Below are 21029 nucleotides of genomic sequence, written 5' to 3' on the forward strand. Positions count from 1 at the left end.
TAGATCAAGCACAGAGATGCAGAGAAACTCATGGCAATGTTAAAGCTAATCCCTGCTTTACTTGTCTTTGTTCTGTTCACTCCAGGCTATTTTTTCCTTTCCTATTTTGTCACACGTATAACTTTAGAGTATACACATACAAACACATACATAAATGCATGTACACATGTGTATGTATATACATATATAATTTTTTTATGGAATATTGATATTTATAAATATAAGTATACATGTTGATCAACCGTAAGAGTGCTTATACTCTTTGGTTAATTTATGCATGAGGTTCCATGCCTAATAGGCTGTTTTCTGTTTAAAAACCTTTATTCCTTTTCTCTTCCTTCTTGAACGGTACCAGGCAGGGAATATGAAACCGCAACAATACTGTATTATGATAAGCTTTTCTAAATGTTTAATAATTCCATTTTAAGGATAAGTGTTCTTTGAAGTGAATCATATGCATAAGGATGCAAATGGCATGTTTGTGTACTTCTTCATCTTATACGTGCTATGAGAAAAAGTAAGAGTTGAAAGATAAATATCCTTGAGCTTCTAGGCAAAGTGTGTATTGATTTCCAATTGACCGCAAGTCTTCCCTCAGAATAGTCACTAATTAGAAAGCAAGGCCAGTTGAATTATTGAAACGTTATTCAGCTATACTTTTTAAAATATATGCTTTTATGTGTCTAAAGTAGCATGGATTGCCTCATCAGATAAAGGACTTGATGACAGTGCTTTCATGAATGAGGTATAATTGATAACACTAACTGCATATGAGTTTCTACAGCCCTATTTATCCAGTTTAGGATAAATATATACCTTTCAATCTTTCAGGAACTATTAGACAATAAGCAAACCATTTTATTCCTCGTAGTGCTCTTTGAAGTAGCCTGGAATGAAATACTCATTATTGGAGAATTAATTTAAGAGACTTTTACCACAGTTTATTGCTTTCAACCAGCAGTTTCATTGCACTGCATCTTCTAATCACTAGACTCCTAAGAACTTAAAGTCATTGTAGTTTGCATTTCCATTCTATATAATTTAAGTAATAATGTTAAAATTTAATCTTTTTTTTTAATTCATTTTCTTCTAGGGTTACCAAGGTATGGTGGATGGAGGTTCCAATATAGTTGAAGCCTCATGGGAAAGTGTCTCAAGCATTCTACAAGTGGTATGTGATTTGTTTCTGTTATTTATTTCTCTAGTCAGTAAATGGCTGTACTTACTTGAAACCTTTGATACTTAGGCTTCAGTAATACTTAAGGCAAATTAATGGGCTAGCTGGCATTGTTACCTGCCTGGAAAATTATTACCTCAATTTGTCATTTAATTAAAAAAAAAACAAAAACACTTTACATGGTGTCAACTCTAGAATCACCCTTGCAATTAAAAAAAAATTGTGTGGTGCTTCTATCTGAAATTTATTTTTTATTTAAACCAGATCAATGTTGAAGCTACATTGTCCTGTTGGTGCTGTGTGTTCATTTGCAAATCCCTGTGCCCTTTGGGTTTTGCGTGTGTCACTTAGCATTAAGTGTAATAAAGCCTGGGAAGCTGCAGGTTGGCAGCCTCCGAGGGCTGTGGATTTAAGGGGAACACACTATTCCCATACTGGTTTGGATTAGACCAGGTTATATCTTGGTATGCACCAAAACAGGGTAATTACCTGTTTCAGGCAGAACAGTTCTGTACTTTGAATTTGAAAGATGCTTCCCAAAGTATTTTATGTTTAACAAATTACTGAAACAGTTAAGTTTAGTGAAGGCTCCAAATCAGTTGAGAAATAGAGATTATGTGGGAAGCATGGATTTCATAAGAGCTCTTTATGTGTAGTTTACGCTTTTAAGTTGTGTATTAATTTGGCTCATTTTGAGTACCTTTTTAAGAGAAAGAAATCAAATGATGATGCTCACTCTGAATACGCTAGTGGGGTATGCATTTTAATGCTCATCACATTAAATTTTTTGCCCCAAATAGTAAAAGCTTTAAGTCTGTATTTTGACCTCTTTTGATAAATATTCCTGTACCTTTAATCATTCCTGAAATAAGGTGAAGGAAGTTTCAAGAGCCATCAGTAATTAGATGAGCAGTATTTGGAAGCAGTCAGGACAGTTCTGAATTTCCAGAGAATTAACCTATATGTGAAAAGAGCATTTCTATTCTGGTTTTGTATTTGTGATAAGAAATACACATAGGGTTGAAGAGTGTGTGTGTGTAAATGAAAGGTGCCTACTTCTTTGTAACTTCCTTATTCATGGTTTCATTCCTGAGACTTTGCATGTTATCTATTTAGTTTTGGTATTTATGGATTGCTGACTCAATTTCTGCTTGTCGTAAGTTACATGATCTTCCAATGACTCTTTCTCAAGTCAAAGCTCAGAGATAAGGCTTCTCTCTGCTTTGAAACCTGCATGTTCGATCCTAGTTCCCCTTTGCTCTGACGAGTTAGAATTTCTATCACAGTCATACTCACTAGTGAAAAGAGTGCTGAATAAATTTCAATTCAGCCATAACTTTTTTCTGTAATGCTTTGACTCATTAAATGGTGGTAATTTTATGTAAAATACATATCTTTCTCTGGTGTGAAGTAAGCATTCATAGATTGGTATTCAAATAGCACATGTACTATTTGTACGTATATAAACAAACACTGTCACATAAACGTGAGGGCTCTTTAGCTTGTTCACAAAACAGAGAAATGTCTTCAACACAGGTAGAACTATAGATAAGCACCTTGCTTTATAAAACAAGCATGGGCTTGAAGGCTTGAGTACAAATTGAAGTTGATAAACTCATGATTTATCTAAAGGAATCCTGTATTTTTCTAAATAAAACTAAGAATCATTCCTCTTTAAAAAAATTAAGTGTAGGAAATCATGATTTTTTTTCTCCTGAAAATTTAACTCGTTAAATTTTAGTTTTTAAGAAAAAAAATGGTAGCAATGGTGAAGATGTAGTACAAGAATAAATCCTTTTGATGCCCAGATTTCTCTTCATTTTGCATTAAGACATGGTAAACACAGGCTAATAAAAGAAGAGCCTTGGTTACATGGGATGGTTTGCTGGACAAGTTCCTTCTCTAGCAAAGCATGACGGCCGGTGATGGGCTGGTCTTTGGATTCAGCACTTATCTGGTCCAAATCACTCATTCTTGGCCAACTTTTACCATAGGCTTTCTGAGTAATTTTGAATTTTACAGACTCTTGTACTCTGTATTTCTCCTTAATGGCTGCCATTTTTTGTTTATTTACATGCCCTATCTGTGTATCACTGTGCATGATGTATGTGTTTTCATTGACAGAATTCCCATATGAGATTACATTTGGGAAAATTACAAGCTTTCTCAGTTGGCCAATCAGAAGATTAAAAGGAAAACCTAATATTGAAAGTCCTTGGTTTATAAGTCAGCATATTTGTGTGCTATTCTATTTAGCCTTCTGCCTAGTTGAGAGGTGAATAAGTAAATAAGTATGGTTTTATTTCTTTTCTAGGGGGGGACAATTATTGGCAGTGCGCGTTGCCAAGCATTTCGTACTCGGGAAGGTCGCTTAAAAGCTGCTCATAACTTAATCCAGCTTGGAATTACAAATCTCTGTGTGATTGGTGGGGATGGAAGTTTAACAGGGGCCAACATCTTCCGGAAAGAATGGAGTGGACTGCTAGAAGAGTTGGCCGAAAACGGTATGTTCGTGCTTTATAAAGCTGGTGATGGTCTAGTAGATTTTCTGTTTTCTCCCATTTTTAGTTCTTTGCCTCAAGAGAGCTTTTGAATTTATACATTTTTGCTCTTCTACATATTGAAGTCTTTGTCACAGTTGTTGCAGATCCCACTATTCACCACCTCAGGACTTAATGTTTGTGCCCCAGATAATATTTATTTAGTCATACGATAGGCCAGTCATTGTTTTAACCCCTTACATAGGTGATTTTATGTAATCCTCACAACAGCTAACTGAAATAGGTTTTACATTTGTCTCTGTTGGACAGATGAGGCGTCAGCAGCACTGGCTGGAGTCACACAGCTGTATGCATGGAGTCGGTCAGGCTCGAGTCTGCACTTGTAGCTGTTATACTGTATACCTCCAGCTGCACCGACGTCTGCTCAGTCTTGAGTTGTTGCAGTAGTTTACTCTAGATGACGCTCATCTGTTACATCATACTTACACCTCCAAAACTCTTTAGGGAACGATTTCTGAGACTCCTAAACATTGCAGTTTTATCTTTCAAGCAAAATTAATTCAAACAATATAAAATATGACCAGGGAGAGTGTATTGTTTGAACTACTAGCAACTTTATGAAAGGCTTAACCTTGAAATAGAGGAATTGTCCCCCAATTTTTGCAAAATACTTAGGGGCTGAAGAATGGCTGTCAGATTGAAACTAAGAAGGACCTACTTGGATTGTATTGTCTGACCTGTTGTGGTCAAACCAGGTTCACTGGTAAGATGAGGAGCAGTTTGTCATGCGTTCCAGGTCTAAGCTTGCCTCCCCCCTTTCTCTGCCCCTACTTTGATCATTCCCACTTCATTTCTGTAGACCTGCCCAATCCATGTCTGTGTTTCATGTGAGTGTTAGCTAGATATCTATCAACTAACTAGCTTTCCCCTGGCTCTATAAGAAATTCAATTATAAAATTATATAATATTCTTAGGTATTAATTCTGTCATTGTGACATTATCCTTATTCAGAAACATATCAGCCTCTGAAACCATTGCAGGCAAAAACTCAGATTTTATCCATAGATTTCAATATGTGATCCCTCTCTCTCTCTCTCTCTCTCTCTCTCTCTCTCTCATAAATTAAGTGCTCTTGTCAAAATGTCAAATGACAGCTCACATACTGTTATATTACTTCACCTTTGGCTTTCATTTCTTAAATATACAGAATTATGTTGTATATCCTGCAAGAAAATAAATTAATAGAGAATTTAGAATAATTGTTTACACAAGGTCATTTTGTTTCAGACTTACTGGCACGCCAATAGGATTGTAGGCTATTACTAGCTATAAAGGGTTTTGCTTTGTTTTTTAACGCAGGCAAGATTGATTCAGATGCAGTGAAGAAGTACTCTTACCTCAACGTCGTGGGGATGGTAGGCTCCATAGACAACGACTTCTGTGGGACAGACATGACAATTGGCACCGACTCCGCTTTGCACAGAATTATTGAAGTTGTTGACGCCATAATGACTACTGCCCAGAGGTAAAAGAATTTAGGGAAATCAGCGGGAAGTAGACATTGGGCTAGCGAGGTACTAAGGCTTAGACATTCGTACTGCCTCATTTTCACAGATTCTGGAAGGTTCCACAGATGGGCATGCTGGTACAATTTTGCAATTTGTGTGTTAGAAACTAGCATAAGAAAATTGTAATCAGGCATAGTTTCTATTTTAATTCAAAAAAGTTATTTTATTTCTGATTATCATAGAAGAGTTTGGTTTTTGGAGGTAATTTAGAAAATAAAACCAAAATAATCATTCCCCAAAGTCTCTCCCAAAAGCCTACTGAAGGAATAACAGAAAGTAACGCTACCTGTAGATTTTGCTATACTACTGATGAGGTTTGTGTAAGCATTTCCTTATTGTTCTAATTCTAACCTATAAATTGACAAAAAATGCAGGTAAAGCAATAAAATTTTGACAAAGGTGATATGGCTTCATGACAAAATCATTACATTTAACACTTTTATACAGCACTTCAGAAATTTTAAAGCACTTTCACCAAACTCCGCAGAATAGTGAATAGAACAAAGACCTCCAATTTTATGGATGAATGACTTGAGACATGGAAAATTAAAAACAACTACCTAGATAGTAAGGCTTCCATTTTCTGTTTGTGTGTTTTTTCATGCATTCTACAATGCCACCTCACTGGACTTTCTCAGTCCAATGCAGATGACCTTATGTGGCCCTCACAAAATGCCACTGAAAACCCATGGGATCTCTTTAGTGTTCAAAGGATTGTTTATAGTAATTAGATATTTCCACTCCATGGAAAAACCAGAGCTGCCAGATAGTAACTGAACTGACTTTCTGATGTCATAACTTGCATGTTTGCTTTTGGGTATATCCACCCATCGTTCTTGCTGTGAGATGTTGCTACCTTTGCCCAATGTAGTCATTTTCTTAGAAAGAGCATAGAGAAATGTCCAGGAAGGATTTATTATGTCTTAGAGCCCAGACAAATATATTTCATAATGATATTTAACTAGAAAGCGCGCTTGCTGCTGAGGATCCTTTGCTCGCAAGAGTTTGCAATATTTGGTTTTGTAGAAAATGGGTCATTTATTTTGGAAGTTAGTTCAGCTACCTGCCATAATTGTGAAATAGAGTTTCTGTCTAATGTGGCTGCAGAAATGTTTTTCTCTTTTACTGTTTCTGCTAGTCACATTGTTAGTAAATGCATGCTATCTTTTTTCTGTGTTCCAGCCACCAGAGGACATTTGTTCTGGAGGTGATGGGGAGACACTGTGGGTATGTATTTCTAGAGGCTTTGTAACTGGAATGTGACCTTAGCAGTCATCTCCTTCAGAGCCCTCCACTTCCAAATTCTGAGTGATCACATGGGAAGTTTGTGGAGAAGCCAGGACTTGCACCGAAGTTTCCTGATGCATAATCCAGTGTTAACAGCTGAAGTATATTACTGAACTTTAGGTGCTGAGCACTTAACTCATAAGAAGTTTCATCCTCAGTTTATTGAAATTCATTGTATTTCCTAATAGGTATTTAGCCCTGGTTAGTGCTTTGGCCTGTGGGGCAGATTGGGTGTTTCTTCCTGAATATCCACCCAGAGAAGGTTGGGAGGAAGAGATGTGCCTTAAACTGTCAGAGGTAATTCATTCATGTTTTATTTCCATTTATTATAAATTGCTTTACAGTTTTTGCTTTAATCAAGACTTTTCATGGATTTGAGAATTTTCGGTTTGGACAGAGCTTTAAACAAGTGAAAACTTCTGATTCTAAAATTATTTCACGCTTTTGCAGAGTAATGCAATAAACAGCTAAAACCTATTTTTTTTCATTCAAAGTGGCAGTCATAGATTTAAGTAGAGTGGCTATCATGTGATCATGGCTATTAGAAGACGTCAGAGTTTGAGAGAAAATCAGTTTCATCTCAACATAACAAAGCTTGAACAGATCTGTTTTCTTAACTGGCCAATCTCAATCCTCCCAAAACATATTGTAACAAATATTGTAACATTTCTTTCAACTGTGTGATCGGCACTTTTAGGTTTGCTTTCAGGTTTAACTATTTGTTAATTACTTTGAACTAGGTTTTTTCCTTCCTTCCATCTATTCTTTGTTGTATGTTCGTATTTCATATTATTCGATTATTAATATAAGGCAGATTTACTCTATGAAAGCTTATATTATAATTAAGGCCTAAAATGTCTTGTTTAAAACAAATCGTTTTCAGGATGAAAATCATGATGTGTGCATTAACTTTTCTTTATTTTTATAACTTTTATCGTTAATCTACAGGTAAATTATATAAGTACCATGGCATAAGACTAACTTTAGTTGTGTTCAGCAAATACCCAAGTACTGTGTGACAGATACCACATGGGCAATAAGATGTGGTCATTGCCTTCAAGTAATAGAGTAGAAGACAAGAATTCAAAAAAAAATGTACCAAATAAACTTTGCTAACTTCACAGCCTACTGATCAAAGCTCCACTTTACGCTGGGAAAAATCATTCATCCTTTTGAAGTTCAAACTCTTAGTTTGAAAAATGTCAGTGGTTATGATGGATAAACAAAAGACAAAAATTGTCTTTGGTTTTTATCAATTTATCCAGGGAGCCATGGGCAGTATTCTCAGCTACCCAATTGATATAGGGTTCTAGATAGCTGGTACCATGAGACCAAGGACGATATTCTCTTCAAACTCGTATATTTTCATGGCACTGAGGAATATCCATTTGATTCATATTCCACAGGAGACTCTCAAATCTGTCTATTCTTCCTTCCAATCCCCAGCCCAGCCACCCTTCCTCTTCTCTGATAATTATTTGCATGGTCTACAGTGATGATTGTCATAGGTTAATGGCAGCCTTGCAGTAATGATAAAATCACCCATCACTCTAAGAAATTATATAACTGGTTAGAAAGAAAAATCTCTTGAGGTTTGGAATTTCATTCACCTTTTTTTTTCATTCAGCTTTTTGAATACCGATTTTAGATTGGCAGGTTATGTCTTTAATTGTAGTGCTTTACCTCCAAATCTCCTTGGATACTAGACATTAAAATCTTCAGTGACAGATATGCCAAAGAATAAGAAAATATTAGCAACCCCTCCCTTAAATGTTGGCAGAATTAGGGCTGATGATTTAAACTAATGTACATGTGGAAGTGTTTGCTATAGTTATAGCTGTAATCTACATTTATTGGTCATTACTGTAATGCTACAATCATTTTTCTAAATTTCATGTTGGATAAACTGGCTTAGGATAAGAGGCCCAGAGCATCCCTAAGCACATAAATTTGTATCACCTGAGACTGAGAACAGCCTCCCTTAGGTGAGTTCACTCTGGCTTCTCCTAGCGGTGCAGCTTTAGTCACTGTTAACCTTGGGATTCACTGGTTCACGTGCTACTTTTAAATATTTCTGTGAGATTCTTTAATATGGACTTTATAAAATTATTTAAAAATTCCTTGAGAATGACTAAATCCATGTCATCAAATGGTAGCTATGTTCATTTTAGTGTGTATGTGTACGGATAGCAACTACAAATACTTGAACAGAGCTGCGAGAGTTTGGCCGTTAAAGTTCAGGTATGGCCCCCTAGAAAGCTGTGTTCTGGACTTGGTGTTCTTTCCCACTTTCTTTTTTTGTGTCCTGTCTGTCTGTTTCTCATGTCCGCGTATAATATGATGACATAGTCAAAAATGATAATAGCAGAAAACTGTTCACCAACATGTATTCGTGGGTTGGTGGGGGCCTTTCTGGGGAGGTGGCCTGAAGCTCTGGATTTATAAGGAGATGAAAGCGTAGTTTGCTGGTAGAGACGCAACTGGGAAAGTGTGGCCCCCGTTCTCCATTCTTTCCTGTGAACCACTGTCGAACACCAAATAAGCACACTCCTGACTACGACTGACTGAGGAATGAGGTTTTAATCTGTTGTTGGTACTATCCTGTTAGCTACCAAATATCCACAGACCTTTTCCAGTTGTTCTGCAGCCGTGACCTTCATCCCTCACCCTTCTCCCCTCAACTCACCTATTTACCCCAAACTACCTTCACATTACTGTGAAGCATTACTTGGGATGTTCCATAAAGAATTTTCTTTGGAAAGTTTCAAAAGAATTCTCACTTGGCTAATGCAATTTGGGACAAACAACCATGGTTTTGCTGTTTTGGGGAAGAATGATTTAGGCATTTGAGGATTTTATTTTTCTGTTTCCTTAGAACCGTGCCCGAAAGAAAAGACTGAATATTATTATTGTGGCAGAAGGAGCAATTGACACCCAAAATAAACCTATTACGTCTGAGGAAGTCAAGGAAGTAAGTGCACAACAATTTATTACTCTTACTCTATTACTCACATGGAAGTTTGAGATTAGATTACATTATTTAAATATTTTTTCTTCTGATATTTAAAAATATTTTCATAATGAACTATAACTTTAATGGAATGAGAAATACATAGCTACAGACTCCTGGAGAGTCAGTGCTTCTTGCCTTTAGTTGCTAATCTTCCAAAAGAGGAAATACAGTAAAACAGCCAGTTGTGTTCTTTATAATAAAAGTTCTAGCTCTTAACCTATCTACTGTTCTGAGAAAGAGGAGGATGAACTGCTTGGCTGCTGGACTCCAGGCTCCTGCATTTGTTTAGAGTAGAAAAAAATGACGTCCTCCCTATTTTCCTTTCTTCTGTTCGGAAGCCTCAGCTGAGCATAATCTTATCCAAAAAGAAAGCCACTTTGTTGAAACTGAATCACTGCATTACTCATGGCCCTCAAAACAGAACAGGCATTAGCAGTCTTGTCTCCATAGGGCTCGCTCATGTGACGCAGCTTGTCTTGACAGAACTCTTAACATTATCCAGTCAAATTACTGTAATTACAGGTAACTCAATATATTATGGGACTAGATGCTTGGGGAGCAGGACAGACTCTGGTTGGAGCTGCAGGTCAGGGCAAAGGAAATCATCACCTTGGCTGTACAAGCTGATTTCTTTATTTTGCTTAAGTATGGTCAACCACTGAGGGAAAAAAAAAAAATATATATATATATATATCTTATTGATTCCTATACCAGCAGTGCACTTGAATATAGAAACACTGAAAAATATCTGTGAAAGACATCTTGCTAATATTGTAGGAAACAGTTATTAAAGCAAAGCAAAGATTTCCTTTCCCACTTCACTGGCGTTTGAGATTAAATCATGGAATATTAGACCAAGAAGAGACCATAGAATTCATATTTTCTGACCCATTGCTTTGGTAGAGGAATCAGTTGAGTTCTAGAGAAATCACCCAGCTAGTGCTCACATGGGCCCAGAACTGAGGGAGACTATCTTAATTTCATTGGATTGTGTTATTCAGTTCCCAATTCTATAATTATAAGGTGGTTTAAGAGACTTTTACATTTTAATAAAATATTAATACTATAAATACTAGCTATATAAATCTTTTTTTTCCCTTTTACTCATGTTCTTATGTCTGTTTACTAGGTAGGAGATGAAGAGTTTATTTGCTAATAAAAGCAGTAATTAAAAAAGAAATTTCAGCCAGCTGCCAAGCTAAGCATTCCTTCAGGAAGCAAGTTTAGAAATTTTATAATTTTTTTCCATTTAGATCTGAAGAAAATTCTTTTTTCAATACTGAGCACTTGTTACCAAATATAATTTGAAATGCCTCATTAGGGTTCTACAGTTCCTAAAGAGAGATACTTTTCTATAGCTTGTAGTTAAGCAGCTGGGATATGACACTCGTGTGACGATCCTGGGACATGTGCAAAGAGGAGGAACTCCTTCAGCTTTTGACAGGATTTTGGTGAGTGAGTATGGAAATCATCAAACATTTTTACCATGTTTCTAGAAAAGAAGCATTTCTGGGAGTTTAAAGGAACCAAATGACTGCAAACGCTGACCAACACTTAATAAGCCATCTAGTAAAATGTGTCTACTTCTACACCAGGTGAAACATCCCTGGAGCTACTAATGGGCCATGTTTGTATTTTAAATGTCCTTTTGAGGCTTGCTAGTATAGAACTATCTCTAGGCCTAAAGTCCCTGTAACACTAGTACACCCCACCTAATATGAAAAGTTCACAACTGCCATTGAGAATGATGGGAACTCCTGGAAATACAAATTCCAGAAAACAGAGTGTACCATGTGCTCATTTCTAAAACCACACACAAGGGGAGAGCAGGAATCCAGAGCCCACATCCTCAGGGTTTTAAAAAATATTTCCTACTCTCCGTATATCTCTCACCTTTTTCCCTAGACACCATCCCAGCAGTGCTATTGGAATTGTTAACTCTTTGTTAACAATGAGGTGGGTTCCTTTTGGGAATGCAGGAAATATTTTGGTTATGGATGGCGATGATAGCACAAAATTGTGAATGCAATTAACAGCACTGAAATATATATCTAATTATGATGACAAGGAAAAATGTCAGATTGTGTAGATGGTAACAGAATAAAAATTAAATAAAAATCCATGGAGCTATACTACACAAACAGAGAACCCTAAATTAAACCCTGGTTTTTAATTAAGAGAACAATTAGAAAAATGTGCTATAGCAATTATGACGAATGTTCCACACCAATGCAAGGTGGTGTTGGTGGGAGGGTGTATAGGAATCTCATGATTGCTCCATAAACCCATAACTTCTCTAATAAAGGAAAAAAAAAAAAGGTCAGTGGTAAGAATTGCACGGACTTAATAGAGACTATTCAAAAGAATAGAAAGCAAGTTAAGAATGGATGTGTTCAAAACACAGTGCGGGGCGGGTCACGGTGCTTCAGCAGGCAGAGTTCTTGCCTCACCTACCCTGCTGGAGACCTGGGTTTGATACCCAGTACTTGCCTATGCAAAAAGAAAAAAAGACACAGTGGGACAGTGGGGCCCTAGCAGACAATGGATCTCACCCAGGGTATGCCTATTTATGGGTGCATACTGGAAATGATCTCCGTCCCATGGCCACAGGTGGAGCCTTCTGCTGAGATGGTGGGGAATGCTGTCTTCGTGTGAACATTGCACTGTCCTTGTTATTCACGAATTTCATTTCCAGGCCAGTCGCATGGGGGTGGAGGCTGTCATCGCCCTTCTGGAAGCCACCCCGGAGACCCCTGCTTGTGTTGTTTCCCTGAGCGGGAATCATGCCATGCGCCTGCCCCTGATGGAGTGTGTGCAGATGGTGAGTTCTGGAGCACAGCCAGTTGGTAGCTCTCGCTCATTAACTGTAGCCATAGAGCGCTGGCTGACAAAGGGGGTTTTCTTTGTAAAGCCAAGCCCCTTATAACTTGACACTTTTCCTTGTTTTTTCCTAACCTACCATCTGTGTGACTTAATAGTAGCCTTCCCTAAAAACGAGTCTTGTCCATAAAAATTCAGAATACTCTGAGAACCTCTTGCATGTTCTATCAGCAAGTCAAAGAAGATGTGGGTGGTTCTTATGTACTAGATGCTGTGGGGCACCGAGATATAAGAGAATGATTGCCATGGAATTCTGTAGGGTATAAGCTGTGACATTATTATGTTTCTTCAGATTATAGCCTCTTTTAGCAAAGCCTGGCCTTTGCTTCCCAAGGACATTTAATTCTGTGATGTTGCAGGGAGAGAAATGGCTACTTCCGGTGATATTCGGAGATGTACCCACTTTTTTTAGGCCGCGGTAATTGCATGCAAATGGACTTAGAGAAAATGATTAATAATTTTTCAGTTATTTTTGTGTTAGGTGGCAGTGGGCTTACATAATATATTTGCATTTGTTTGGCATCTTAAAATTTTCAGAGTTTATTCATGATTATCATTCTATTTGAACTTCCCATTGATTGACTGTGAGGTACATAGATTTTATACCATCTACAGAGAGGTAATTTAAACAAGGAGCTGGTTGAAAGTGAGCATAGAAATGCAATTCCCAAAAGCTTATGGAAATGAATAAAGCATTTGTGTAGGTGGGTGCTGTTTGTGTGTGAGAGCTGGTAGACTTAAAAGAGTGAAAACACTGAACTATATGCAATAAGTTTATTTTTTTATCATATTTCTTTGACCTAGTATCTCTCTGTTTAGAAACAAAAATACATTTAGCTATTAAGTTGACTTGTCCTTGAAGAGACCATCTAGAGATTTTATTATTAAAAGACATAGTGAACCATTCATTGAGAACTTTCTTCTATTTGTCAGGTATTTTCCTAAGGATTTTATGTTTTTAATAACCGGTTTAACCGACATTAGAAATAGGGAGTTTTTTTTTCTTATTTTCCAGTTGAGATTTATATTTAGAAAGGTAAATAACTTGTCCAAGATCATAACCTGGGACTAGACCAAAACTGATTCTAACACTGGTGTGTTGTGTCCAAGTCTAAGCTCTTTGCCTCTGCCAGTGCCATCCTGCCTCACCTCGCCAGGGCAGCTGGCAAGCTAGTGGCTATGCTTGGGCCTCTGCTCCTGGTGAGGTTATTTTTTTGTTTGTTTGTTTTTAAAATTTTCCTCACTAGAATCAAATTGAGAAGGTTTTGAAACCCTTGCCTGAGAGATCCATTTATTTCCCACTTTGTTCTCCTGGACTGGCACCCTTATGATTGTAAGACATGCTTAGCAATGCTCAGCATGCCGGTTAACATCAGGTGCCACCTTATCCTTTTATATTAAAGCGGCTTTGAAGCGGGGTGGATGTTGGCAGCCTCTCCCTCCCGCCGGGGCACTGAGATGCCTGTTGCCAACCACTTGCATCTGGACGGAGCTGGGGACTGTTGGCCTCGACTCTGTCATGTTTAGGTCACCAGGCCTGCCGAGGTCACATTCTGAAGGGGAAGCCAGAAATTGCCAAGCGAAGCTAGTTCCCCCACCCCCAGCTCATCATCCATGGGCTGTGCTAAACCTTGAAGCTTTCTTTGTTTCATCATTTCTCTTTAAAGACCCAGGATGTACAAAAGGCGATGGATGAAAGAAGGTTTAAAGCAGCTGTCCAACTTCGGGGAAGGTGAGTTGTTTTAAAAAACAGGTCTGTTTTATTAGGAACGTATATTCCTCAGGCCTAACCATTCAGAGTATACTTAGGAGTTGTGTTTATTCTATTCCAGTATAAAAATCCAAAAATCAAGTTCAGTTTTTGCAGGTTGAAGGCCTAGATAACTAGTCAGAGAATAATACCTTTTTTTTTTTTTTTTAGGTGTTTTGTTTTCATTTTTTTTTTTTTTTTGGCAGGGTTGGGGCTTGTTCAAAACTTAAGACACGTGGAGACCCTGTGCTAGCATTTGAAAAAGAAACAGAAGCGCCACACTCTGTCTTTCTTCCTTAATCCATAGAAATATGCCGCACCGTAGCAGGCTATGCAGCAGTTATATCCTCCGTTTTCCCCTATAGTCAGTGCACAAAACAAGCCCTTGTGGCCATCTGCTTCTAATAAAATTGCTCTTATGATCTCGTCTCCCCAGAGGCAGTTCATGCGGGTTCTGCCCAGTGTTCTGGACTGTCATCCAAAACAAGCCCTTTCATTTTAGGAACTTTGAGAGCAACCTGAACACCTACAAGCAGCTTTCCAGCAAGCTTCCCAATGACCAGATCGTAAAGGTGAGTGGGTGGCAGGTGCAGTGCAGCCGGGGCTGCTTCCTCTTTTCTCAGATCGCTCCGGGGCATGCATCCTCCTCGGTGGCGTGGCTACCTCCGTCTGCCTGTTTAGATTTCGGTTCAAATGGTAACTCTTGAAAGGTGTTCCCCGACCGCCCTACCTGACCCTTGTGGTCACAGCTCTTATCCTAGTGTGAAGTGGCACTCATCCTCAGTTCCTAGACCTTGTGCAGCTTCGTGAAGACTGACGCCGTGTCTCTGTTCACTGGGAGCCCCAGCGCCCCTGGTGTGAGATAAATGGGTGCTCGACGCTGTGACTCGCCTTCCCCCCCCCCTTTTTTTTTGCAGAGCAATTGCAACGTGGCGGTTATCAACGTGGGCGCCCCTGCGGCCGGAATGAACGCCGCCGTCCGCTCGGCGGTCCGGGTGGGGATCTCTGACGGCCACAAAATGTTTGCTGTCTACGACAGCTTTGAGGGGTTTTCTCAAGGCCAGGTGAGTGCCAGATGAGACCTCAGGCCAAAGAATGCCCTTGGAGAGTAAATTGGCAGGCCGGCACTTTAGTAAAATGAAGAAATGACGCTCAACACGGGCTCACTGTTGACATGTTGGATTCTGTAATACCTTGAATACAATGACTGCTTTTTAAGGCATAACTTCTGCTTTGGAATCTTGGCATAAGTTATGTGCCTCACCCTCAAATTAAGCTCAGAGTGTAATGTCTTTTCTAGTGTTCTTGAAAGGTAGAGCCAGACGGCAGAACCCTGGAGTCTGATTAACTCGGTTATAACCCCAGACTCTGCCACTGATTGCCTGTGTGCCCTCGGGCAAGTCGCCTAATGTCCTCTATTAAATTAAATGAGAAGAACAATCAGATTTGCCTAGGAAGACTGTGGTAACATTTAAATGGGATCCTGTAGGTACAGTGCATAGTACAAGCATACCTCGAGCACTCCCTAAAATAAAATTCTTCATAAAAATAGTTAACAATTCTCCAGTGCTTGTTCTGTACACATCATTCTAAGGGATTTGCATATATTGACCCATTTAAATCTCACAATAAATCCAAGATAATATCCTCATTGTCCACATGAGGAAACTGGGGCACAGAGACTTTAATTAACTTGGCCAAGGATTAACTTGACCCAGGTCACATGATCTAAGATTCTAGACACAATAGTCAGGCTACTAATCCTATGCTCCTAACCAAATGCTGAAAGTCGATATTGTATATTTATTCAATTGTTTAGCAAATCTTTGAGTTCTGACTCTAAGGGATTAAATTAGTGAGCCAAGAAGACAAAAATCCCTGACTCTGTGGAGTTTACGTTTTAGAGAGAGGTGACAATAATTAAATACAAATCGGGTAAAATGCACTGCATGCTAAATAGTGATGGTAGAAAGACAAAAGAAGAGGGCTAGGAAGTGTCATAGCAGGTTGCTTTAAGATTCTTTAGACAGATGCTGTTGAGATAGGGATATCTGAGTAAAGATTTGAAGGAGGTAAGTGAGGGAAACAAGTAGATATCTGGGGAGGTCCATTCCTGGTGGAAGACATAGACAGTGCAAAGGCCCTGTGGTAGAGAGTATTGCTGATAATTAAAGGATGGGCGAAGGGGCCAGTGTGACTGTAGCAGAGTAAGGGAAAGGGAAGTAGAAAAGAATGAGGGCAAAAAGGAACTGAAGACCAGATCATTTACAGCCTTATAGGTAATTGTAAGGAAATTAATTTTTATTCTGAGTAAATTTTGAGCACAGACATGGCAATTCTGACTTGTATTTTTGCAGGATCACTTGTATTAATAAAAGGCAGAGGCAGGATACAGGGAGACTAGTTGGGAGATTTTTTACAATAATCTAGGTAAGAGATAATGGTGGCGTGGTCTATGCTGGTAGCAGTGCAGATGGTGAGAAGTAACCAAGAGTCTGGATATATTTTAAAAATTAGAGCCAAAATGATCTCCTGACTCACTATGAGTGGGTTTGAGAAAAGGAGTCAGGCACTACTCAGTTTCTGGCCTGAGCAAATGGAAAGGGTAGAGTTGCTGCTTATTGAGATGGGAATATTTGAGAGCTGCTAGCTTGGGAGGAAATACATGGAACTCAGATTGAGAGATGTTCAGTTTAAGATGTCTACCAGATATTCAAGTGGAGGTGTCGAGTAAGCAGTGGGATATTTTATTCTGGAGTTCTTCAAGAAGTGTGGGCTAAAGATAGAGATTTAGGAGGCATCAGCATATAGTTGGTATTTAAAACTGCAAAACTAGATGAGGTCACGAAGGTGTAGTAAGGATAGGGAGGGGGAAAAGGTGATCTAAAGACTGAACCCTGGGGCCTTTGATAATTGGAAGTAGAGAGAGAAGAGAAGTTACTGCGGGAGCCTGAGAGGGAGTGGGCAGATAGGTGGGTTGGAACCCCTTACCTGACATTCCTTAGAAACACACCTGGGAAACACCAGTCCAAATCCCCTCACTTTCCAAACTGACCAACTGAGGCTCAGCAAGGGGGCAAAGCCAAGAGGCCCCCATGTCTCAGTGGCAGAGATAGGAGACCAGCCAACTCTCTCTCATGAATGAATATTGCCTTACCCAATTTTCCTTGTTTAGGCTTTAAAAGATTAATTCATATTAAACTGTTCTTTGTTGTATTTAAAGAAATACTGCCTTCAGATTTCTAGGGTGATTTCTAGGGTGGTGTGGCGGTGGCTCAGTGGCAAGAATGTTTGCCTGCTGAGCCAGAGACCCAGGTTTGATTCCCATAGCCTGCCCATGCCAAAAAAGAAAAAAGAAAAAAACAGATTTCTGTAACACTAAAGCTTTCAATTTTGAGATCTTTCAGCCATCCTATTTTGGATTATTGAAACGTGTATTTGGAAAATGTCCACTTTTTGATATTGGATGGTATTTATATATACATGTTTTAGATGTAATTCATTCACCTAGAGATCTCATCACAGCATAGTAGTGGCTCTAACAAATTAGCATTACCCAAGATTACATGATTAGAAGTTAGCAGAGCTAGGACTCAAGACTAGGACTTCCTGAATCCATGACCCATGCTTTTTCTGCTCTGCCACAGGTACACCCAGTAAAAATTGAATTATACAACTCCTATTATGTGCTAACAGTTACATACATACCAGGTTTAATAGCTTATATAGTATTGTTCTTATATAATTATGCTTATTTTGCCTACCCATTCATCTGGCATTTAAATTTTTTTGTTTTTAAGAAAAAGAATTTTCTTTTAATCTTACATTAATTGTTTCTAAATCGTATTAATTTTAAAAGCTGTATTTATTTTTATTTTTTTTTAGTTTTACTTTCCAATGACAGAATTTGGTAAACTAAATTATCCATTTAGGGCAGTGCGATGGTGCCTCAGTGGCAGAATTCTCACTTGCCATGCTGGACACCTGGGTTTGATTCCTGGTGCCTGCCCATGTAAAAGAAAAGAAGTCCATTTAATACATATATATATTATTATATATAAATTATTTATTTATATATATATATCTGGAAGGTAAAACCCAGTTCCAAAGTAAAATGCAGAGGTCTTCGTCTAGGCAATGAGAAGTGAGTTCCATTGTTCTTAATTAATTGCTTAACTTAAGAAACAATTTCTTGTCTCAACTCATTCAGCAATGCTGTGAAAACAGTTTCATAACTCTTCACAAATCTTTACAGAAATGCAACCTGGTTAAGGTACAGAAATATGAGCTATTTAAAAAACCTTTTCATTTCCTTTTCTTTTTTACTTTAGCTGTTTCATTATGTGTTTACACATTAGATAAAAGAAATCAGCTGGGGAGATGTTGGCGGTTGGACTGGCCAAGGCGGATCTATTCTTGGAACAAAACGGTAATTTCCAAATCTTGACTCTCTAAACTCATTTTAAGATGAAAAAGGCATATTCTGTAAACGATTAGCTGAGTATAGATCCTGCTTATTTTAACATCTTATTAATGAATTTCTGGAGGTAGAGACTCTGGATCATTTACTTGTCCCCCTGTATGAGGGATTGGGGTCAAGTTTTAGGGAGCAGAAGCTGATACATATAACATTTGAAAGTAGTTTGAGGTTGAGCACAAGGGCTTGAAAAGAGATAATTTGTGAAATATTTTCTCTAATAATTCCATATTTCTATTTATTTGAAGAGCAAACTGGTCAGAAAAAAATCACTATCCAGGCAGTAAAAATAGATGATATCACTGAGCTGTCATAACCATACTGTTTAAAAAAATAATGAACACATCATCGATATTTGGCTAGTTTCAGCAGGAGCAGCAGAACTGAGTAGCACTGCTATTGGAAACTGATGGTTCTGTAGTCATAAACATTACTTGGGTAATTCTAGTAAAAAAAATCTATTTTTCTCAATTACAGTAAGCCTTCTGTTTTCCAGCATAGTTGGGGATAGGATATTATAACAAGGTACTGTATTTAAGATTAAATCTAACTAGAGTGTTATTTTAATAATTGATTATCTCAGGGATAAAAATATTACTATCAGCTATTATTATATATCACAATTTAATATGAAGGGAAATTAATTTTTACATAAAACTAATAAATGTTTGAGTCCATATAAATGTTAGCTTATGACACCAAGGAAATTGCCTTAAATCTTTGTTCTGCTTTGAAACCAAACCTCTTCCAACTGCTTGCAAGTTCTGTAGAGCTCTGTTGAGTCCTCCAAAGGTTCTTGCTACCCAGCCTCACCCAGGGTCCACATGATTGGTAGGCTTGATTGCAAAGCTATATTTAGAAGTAAACTTATCTATTCAGTATGGTTCCTGGACCTCCTTAGACTGGTTGTGATATCCCAAATATAGGCTTTGTTTCATAAGCCGACAGTAAACCATGCCCCTGAGTTAACTTAGAGGCAGTTGGGTTACAGCTTTGCTGCACATTCTGAAATAGGTTTAAAAGTTCTATATTAGAAGACCAGGAGGAATTTTGTAGCTAGCTATCATGTTCACTTGTTTGCTATGATTTGCTATGCCTGAACATTTTTGTCCTACAGTTTCTTATATGATTCTAACAAAACCATAAACACTTTCTTTCCTTCCATCAGCTTAAAGGAAAGATTGGGGGCAGTGGTTAGATGAAGAGTTGGGAAAGGGCACAGCCAAATAGCCTTGGTCTGGTATTCTACTTGTTAACCATGTCATTTGAAATAGGTGATAAAAGGGGAGGAGAATGGGACGAGAATGGCAAGTAGGAGTTGGATGCGATTTAAAATGAACTGGAATTAGATAATGTATAAGTTATGGAAAACTATACATTTCAACTTAATTATTTTTACTAATATGTACATGCTCTTATGGTTAATTTCTAAGGCAGTGGAAATTTTTTTAGGTCAACGCACTAGGGAGCTAAAAACTTTCTTCCAGTTTTCTTTTGAAAATACAGTCTTCTGATACTTGATTTCTGGCCACTGCTGCCTGTGTAACTTTCCCAACATTATCACTGCCCTCTGCAAAACACTGTGAGATGGCACAATGCCAAAGGCACATACAATTCCACTGCTCCATAGTTCAGTCACAAGGTCTGGGGGAGACTCACAGAGTAAAGTCACTTCCATCAGTTTTGTTCACAGGATGTCTGTCATCAGATTTGTGAAACTGGTCAGCATCTGACCTCATCTCTTGCCTTCACTATTTTTAGTGCTCTGCCTGGGAAGTATCTGGAGAAGATTGCTGAACAGATGCGTATTCATAATATCAACGCCCTATTGGTTATTGGCGGATTTGAGGTACATTAGTATTCCTCTCTTAACCTGCCAGCTAGCTAGTTTTGTAGGGGTAAGTTATAACGCGGTGTTGGCATCAGACAAGCAGAGTGCTTGTTTGTTGTTCTCCATGTAGTGGGATTATAGATCTCCAGCCCAGCAGGCCTTAAAGAATTATGAGCACAGTAGAATAATAGAGTGGCAAGACTAGGTGTAAGATTGATCAGAATCCAGTAAAGCAACTCAATCAAGAAATCAGAACTGACTCCTTAACTTTGATTGATCTGCTCAATGAGTTCTGATGTATTTCAAGTCCAAAGAAGTAATTCTATCTCTTGAATTCTATCTCATTGACTATTTTGAGAGTAAACCAGATTTTCATTAAATCACATATCAGACTACAATCTGTAATTTGGTCTATTCAATGAAGATCAGTCCCATGATAACCTTGAGGTTGACTTTAAAGAAAATGTAAGAACCTCAATTATCAGTTATCAATGAGAGACTTAGTATAGCTTGTAGATGATAATGTTCTGTATCATCTTTTGTGC

At 38.1% G+C, this 21029-nt stretch overlaps 1 protein-coding gene across 3 annotated transcripts in view; it reads left to right on the forward strand.

Annotated features, from left to right (window-relative positions):
* PFKP (phosphofructokinase, platelet) overlaps positions 1-21029 on the forward strand; it is a 56747-nt gene that overhangs the window by 19482 nt on the left and 16236 nt on the right. For all 3 annotated transcript variants that reach the window (XM_077151888.1, XM_077151887.1, XM_077151886.1), the window contains exons 3-15: positions 1094-1171; positions 3492-3681; positions 5038-5203; positions 6429-6473; positions 6722-6830; positions 9409-9504; positions 10905-10997; positions 12242-12367; positions 14094-14158; positions 14679-14748; positions 15094-15240; positions 18535-18605; positions 20415-20502. In XM_077151888.1, coding sequence (XP_077008003.1) covers positions 1094-1171; positions 3492-3681; positions 5038-5203; positions 6429-6473; positions 6722-6830; positions 9409-9504; positions 10905-10997; positions 12242-12367; positions 14094-14158; positions 14679-14748; positions 15094-15240; positions 18535-18605; positions 20415-20502 — 1344 coding nt within the window. The remainder of the gene's footprint in view (positions 1-1093; positions 1172-3491; positions 3682-5037; positions 5204-6428; positions 6474-6721; positions 6831-9408; positions 9505-10904; positions 10998-12241; positions 12368-14093; positions 14159-14678; positions 14749-15093; positions 15241-18534; positions 18606-20414; positions 20503-21029) is intronic.

This window comes from Tamandua tetradactyla, chromosome 1 (genome assembly GCF_023851605.1).
Source record: "Tamandua tetradactyla isolate mTamTet1 chromosome 1, mTamTet1.pri, whole genome shotgun sequence".
NCBI classification, from domain to species: Eukaryota; Metazoa; Chordata; class Mammalia; order Pilosa; family Myrmecophagidae; genus Tamandua; species Tamandua tetradactyla.